Genomic DNA, 6,000 nt, shown 5'->3' on the forward strand with positions numbered 1-6,000 from the left:
AATCAATTTGGAGTTAACTTTTTAATTACCCGTCTTTTTTTTTTTTTTTTTAAATACCAAATGAGGTGCTAGCCATTTTCAGGTGGGATTAACGATTTCTTCAATGTAAATTTCAATTCTTGGCTTTTGATAAACATATTGAAAAGTTTCTGTGACTAGATCTTAACTGGGGATGTATAAACAATGCTGAAGTGAGGCATTTGTCTGTGTGCATCCAGAAGTACAGTTCACTTTCCTCTCTGTAGAAACTAAAGACTCTAAAAGTCAGATACTCAGACAGCTGTATTTGATTCACAATGCTGTGGAATGATTATTGGTATTTACAACTGAGACACGGGTTCTGGGAAAAGACAAAAATGTTATTTTAAGTGATAAGATGAAAAGTAATTTAAAACATTTCATTTAGTGTGAAGTGTGATATATATAGTGGGGACTCTACTAACTGAAGTACAGCTTGTCAGGTAAACATAGCGGACATTTATTTTAAGGGATTTAAAACAAATTATGTTTAAAAAAAACTCTGCGGTTGTAAAATTGAAAACAAATCAATCCATTACTTGGGATTGGATTGATTTTAATTATGTCTTCTGTCTCCTGGTTGTTTTCTCATTCTCTATTTTGGCTATGTCTATTAAGCAAGATGTGGCCTGCCTTAAGGCCAGATGAGCTGAATAAATAGAACGGACCCAAATGCGCAAAATCAAAATAAGAATTGATTGGTGCATAGTCTGTAGTTGAAATCATAGTGACAGTAAGAACTTTTATTGTGACATCTTCCAAGATTGCGTGATTAGAGTTAGGAAAATAAGAGAGCTAGGTATGAAAATTCATTCTTCAGACTCTTTATTCTTCATATTTAATAGGTACTAGGATACAGTGGCTTCTTTTTGACATATTCTTAGATTTGCTTCTAATTCAGAAAAGATTGGCAAAGCCATATTCAAGCATAATGGGTTTCTAATTCTCTCAGGATTAAACTTTGTTAGAAACAGGGCATGCAATATAGTACCTGGCACCTAGCAGGTGCTTAGTAAATATTTAGTGAAGGAAATGGAGTTCATTTTCTGTTATTTATTCAAAGTTATTCACGTCAATTATTCACACACATTCTTCATATTACTGTAGGTCTAGAATTTTAAAGGGTGTATCGTCTTCTGTTTCAGTGTTTGTTAATTAGTTATTACATAAGTGCCACCAATCAATATGTTTGATTATAGAGAGAAGTACAGGAAGGAATTACGTGCACCTTCCCCCCTCCATTCTTTTTCTTTTCTTTCTCCTCTCCTCTCCTCTCCTCTCCTCTCCTCTCCTCTCCTCTCCTCTCCTCTCCTCTCCTCTCCTCTCCTCTCCTCTCCCCTCCCCTCCCCTCCCCTCCCCCCCTCCCCTCCCCTCCCCTCCCCTCCCCTCCCCTCCCCTCTTTGTAGACTACCTTTTGGTTTTCACTCCTTTTTGCTTTCTTTGTCTCTTAATTGTGAATCTTCTAGTAATTGTTCATCTAATACATAGTTGTTACCTGGCACTAAAGAACCCTTTCTAGTCCTTCTAAAGCAGGAAGGACCAGGTAGTATATATATGAGGCTCTGTGGGCCCATGAGGTCACTGTTCACCTGCTCAGCTCTGTCTGCCCTTGCAGTGCAAAAGCAGCCATGGGCAAATGAGTGTCCTTGGGTTCCAACCAGACTGTACTTATGGACCCTGAAATTCAAATTACATAATTTTTACTTGTAATACAAGTACATAATTTACATAATGCAAATTACATAATTTTTACTTTTTAATTTTACATATCTCCTTACCCCACCCCCAGTTATTTAAAGATGTATGAACCATTTTTGGCCAATAGGCCTTACAGATGCAGGCGGTGAGTTGGATTTGGCCTGCAGTAGTTTGCTGTTCCCTGCTTTTATCAGGCAGTGATAAAATAACTGTAGCCATTGAATTAAAAGCAAAAGATGAGGCCTGCTTGTTCCTAATCCTATAGGTAGCTTTTCACATGTTTGTTTTGTAACTGGCACATCAGAAGCATTGTATTAACTTACTGGGTTTTGGTTTCAGGTGGCACATTTAGAACGAACAGGGCATTACTTAACTGTGAAGGATAACCAGGTGGTTCAGTTGCATCCCTCTACTGTTCTTGACCACAAGCCTGAATGGGTGCTTTACAATGAGTTTGTTCTTACAACAAAGAATTACATCCGGACGTGTACGGATATCAAGCCAGAATGGTAAGCGACACCCTTTGTCCTAACAGAGTTTGTTAGTATTTTGCTCAGAATGCAGTCTGACTTCGTTGGCAGCAGTCTTGTCCTTCCTTTGATTCCGAGGAACTTGATGGTCTCATCAGCTCAGGATGTGTGCTCCGTGTTTAGGTATGGGGCTTTCACCGAATGGTATGGTTGATCTCTCTCTTGTGATTTTGCTTTCCTAAGATGACAGAGGGATTGTTGGTATGGGTGTGGGTGGGATTTGCAGCCAAATACAAAATTACAGCTGACTAGCATCAAGGGTCTTTGGAGTCCTTCTCTTGCTGTTGTGATCGACTCAAGTCTCCTGGTACTGTCCTCTAGATATCAGTCAGTCTTTGTATTTTCTCTGTTCCATTATCATTAGCTCTGAATTATTGATGATTTATATGTTGATACTTTGGAAAGAGTTAAGCAAGCCTAAAAACCACACATCTCGTTGTATCTTAGCATATTTGATTTGCAATTTGTTATTGGAACTGATTGCCATCATTTTTTAAAGTTTTTTTTTTTTTCTTAATGTTTATTTATTTTTGAGAGACAGAGACAGACAGAGTGCAAGCAGGGGAGGAGCAGAGAGAGGGGGAGACAGAATCCAAAGCAGGCTCCAGGCTCTGAGCTGTGAGCACGGAGCCCGATGCGGGGCTCGAACTCACCGCGAAATCATGACCTGAGCCGAAGCTGGACACTTAACCGACTGAGCCACCCAGGCGCCCCTGATTGTCGTCATTTTAAGCAAAATTACCACCCTTCCCCTTTTGTGTGTTTGGCTTTTTGTTTTGGTTAGTTGGTTGGTCAGTTTGCCAGAATCCATTCTATAACTTAAGATAGGAGACGTCAGCTGGGAATGGTGGGACTGAAAACACTTCTTTTAGTTGATGACACTTGCTGTGAGCCTGCTTTCTTTCCTACACAGATTTATTATGACTTCTGACACTTGTGTAGGACATTACCATTTTATCTTAAAGGCTTTGTTGAGAAAAAAATTGTATGGCCAAACATTAAAAAAGATTCAGTCAAGGGAATTCTTTGGGGTATAGAGCTATATTTATAGTTATTAAACTTTGAGAAGATCCAATCATTTGAATACCAAGATATTTCTCCTACAGAGCCTGTGTTACTCTAACCTTGGAGAGGTTGGTCATAACGGTGTTCTAAAGTGAAGAGATTAGTGGCCTAATTTTCATATCTTTATATTAATGTAAAGAAAGGTTTTTAAAAGATTTTATCTCCAGGTTTTTTTTTTTTTTTTTAAGTCTATGGAAAGTCCAACATGCTAACTAAAATAAGGCATTTCTAAAAGTGGTGTTAGGCATTTGTAATTTGAATGTTGATTTGGGTTTGTAGATTTGCCTTTGTTCATCATTATATTAATGAGTAATTCCTATCCTACTAGCAACTCCAGTACTTTAATTAAATGTTAATTTGGTAATTTTTCCCCCCCTTCCGGACAGGTTGGTGAAAATTGCCCCTCAATATTATGACATGAGCAATTTCCCACAGTGTGAAGCAAAGAGACAGTTGGACCGCATCATTGCCAAACTTCAATCCAAGGAATATTCACAGTACTGAATTCAGTGCTTAGAACTGAAGTTATTCAGAGGACAGCTTTAAAAGATGAATGAACTCAAAAGTTCAAGTTGTGCTCTTCACGTTGGTTCAATAATGGCCTTTATTTGAAAGCTTTTTAATTTTTCTTTACAGTAAATATTCCATTCTGATTTCATAAATTAAACATTTATGCCTCCCTTTTGTGTTGACACTGTAGCTCATACTGGAAAAGTCGATCAATGTTTTGCAGTTTATTGAAAGTAGTTCTATATATAACAATGTTATAAGCATTTCTTTAGAAATGGTTGAAAATGCTTCTAAAATGTGATTATCGACCATGGTATGCATGATCGTTGTAATTGTTGACATTCCTTTTAGAAGTTGTGAAATGTTACAACTTGTGCTTATGTAGACACAATCTTCTGTCTCAGTACAGAGGCACTGACTTCAATAAAGTCTATTTATACTAATTTCAGCCAAAGCACTTTGATATCTTTGTTCTAGTCTCTTTATGGCTTCTTCTCAAGCATGGGGCTATTTTTTTAAATTGTAAGTATACCATGATTACATACTTAGCATCGTTCCACAACCTTTCCTACTTCCGTAGATAAAGTAGTCATTAAAGCAGTATTTTCAAGAACATAGTGTGGCACTTTGTTAGGTTAATCAGGGTGTGATCTAATGGGATAAAAGTATATGGTTTTCATTCACAAGGCAGAGTAATGAATAGCTTTCTCTGGTCTTAAAGTTTATTTCATAAGGCTGATTTTGCACCACATTTTTAGTAGATCTTTTCTATACAAGAGAAACACCCTAGCTTCTGAAACCAACATGTATTATTTGTATTAAGTAGAGAGTAGGGAGTGATGTTATATTACAGATCTTAGTCCATTTTACTAGAATCTCGGCGTTGGATAGTTTATGCAGTCTACAAAGTAATTAGTGTGTTAAAATGTGAATTTGACTTTCCATTTCCTGTGACAGGCAGTAGACAAGTTAAAAACACCTTTTTAACAGCAAATGAGGTGTTTGGTGTGACCCATCAAAGGGCCTGTGATAAATCACTTCCTTTCACTTAAAGATTAAATACTGTACTCATTAATGTCTGGACTCCCGTCTTCTCTTCCTCCCTCTCTTTTACAAATATTTAAATGTTAAAGGGAATTTATAGGTGTGTGTAGTTGGAATTTAAATGTACTTTGAAGCATACATCTTAACGCAGTTTAAGGGAGTTAATTGGGCAGATTAGAATTTTTCAGGCTGTGTACTTTTTACTGTATAGGTAGCTGTTCTTAAATGATGCTGGTGGCTTAGAAGAGTTCAGATGCTTCTGGAAATGCCTCATGTTCTTTTCATGGAATAATTTACATGCTGAGATGATATTTTAGGTTACCCTTAACAATTTATTCTGCTTTAAGTATTGGCAACATTATCTGCTAGAATTTTTTTATTTTTATTTTATTTTTTTTTAGATTATGTTAAGAAAATCTAGGCACTTAGATTTGTTTCCCCTAAACCGGCACCTTTTGCCAAAGTATTATGTTGCATTTTTTTTCAGTTGCATCTTCTTATAATGTGACCATCTATCTAGTTTTAAATAGATGTCAGTGTCGCGTATGTATTGTTTAATCTTGTGCTTTTTAAAATCCTAAATGAGACCATTAAGTTTTCTTAACGAGAAACTTAAGTTGCCATGCTGATGTAAAGAATGCAGGTTGGCATTTGGCAGAGTTTCTAGGAACAGCCGTGCTCTTTACATCTTGGTAAGTGATGAGTGTGCACTGGGAGTGGCTGTGTGGAAACGGTAGCGCGAGCTGAGCTCTTTTGTCTTCTGCCCTCATGCCGACCCCAACTGTTCAGTTTTGCAAGCCCGGCCACATCTGACCAAAGCTGTGAGTCTTAAGCACTGATGTTATTCACAGAGGTGTGGCTCTTAAAATTGGTGTCCTTTAACCCATTTATTATAGGCTTGCCAATTGGATACAAACATGGTTACAATTTCCCTTGTTTACCTAGGTGGTTACAACTATCAAATGAATCCCCTCAGTGGTGTGGAACAAGAAAATTAAGTGTAAAACGTTGTCCCTAATACTCCGAAAATCTTTCTTGATGATCTTGTTTTCTTGAAGAAATCTTGCCTCAAAATAGTGGAGCTGCTTTTTGTTGTGAATGTAGCATAAGAAAGGAAGGCCATCAGCAAGTAGAA

The 6,000-nt window shown here is 37.3% G+C and overlaps 1 protein-coding gene across 1 annotated transcript in view; it reads left to right on the plus strand.

Moving 5' to 3' along the window:
• Nucleotides 1-4,269, plus strand: part of DHX15 (DEAH-box helicase 15) — a 62,803-nt gene extending 58,534 nt beyond the window's left edge. The window contains exons 13-14 of the mRNA XM_043572868.1: nt 2,056-2,225; nt 3,698-4,269. Coding sequence (XP_043428803.1) covers nt 2,056-2,225; nt 3,698-3,815 — 288 coding nt within the window. The 3' untranslated portion in view covers nt 3,816-4,269. The remainder of the gene's footprint in view (nt 1-2,055; nt 2,226-3,697) is intronic.
• Nucleotides 4,270-6,000: the final 1,731 nt, after the last annotated feature.

This window comes from Prionailurus bengalensis, chromosome B1 (genome assembly GCF_016509475.1).
Source record: "Prionailurus bengalensis isolate Pbe53 chromosome B1, Fcat_Pben_1.1_paternal_pri, whole genome shotgun sequence".
Lineage (NCBI taxonomy): Eukaryota > Metazoa > Chordata > Mammalia > Carnivora > Felidae > Prionailurus > Prionailurus bengalensis.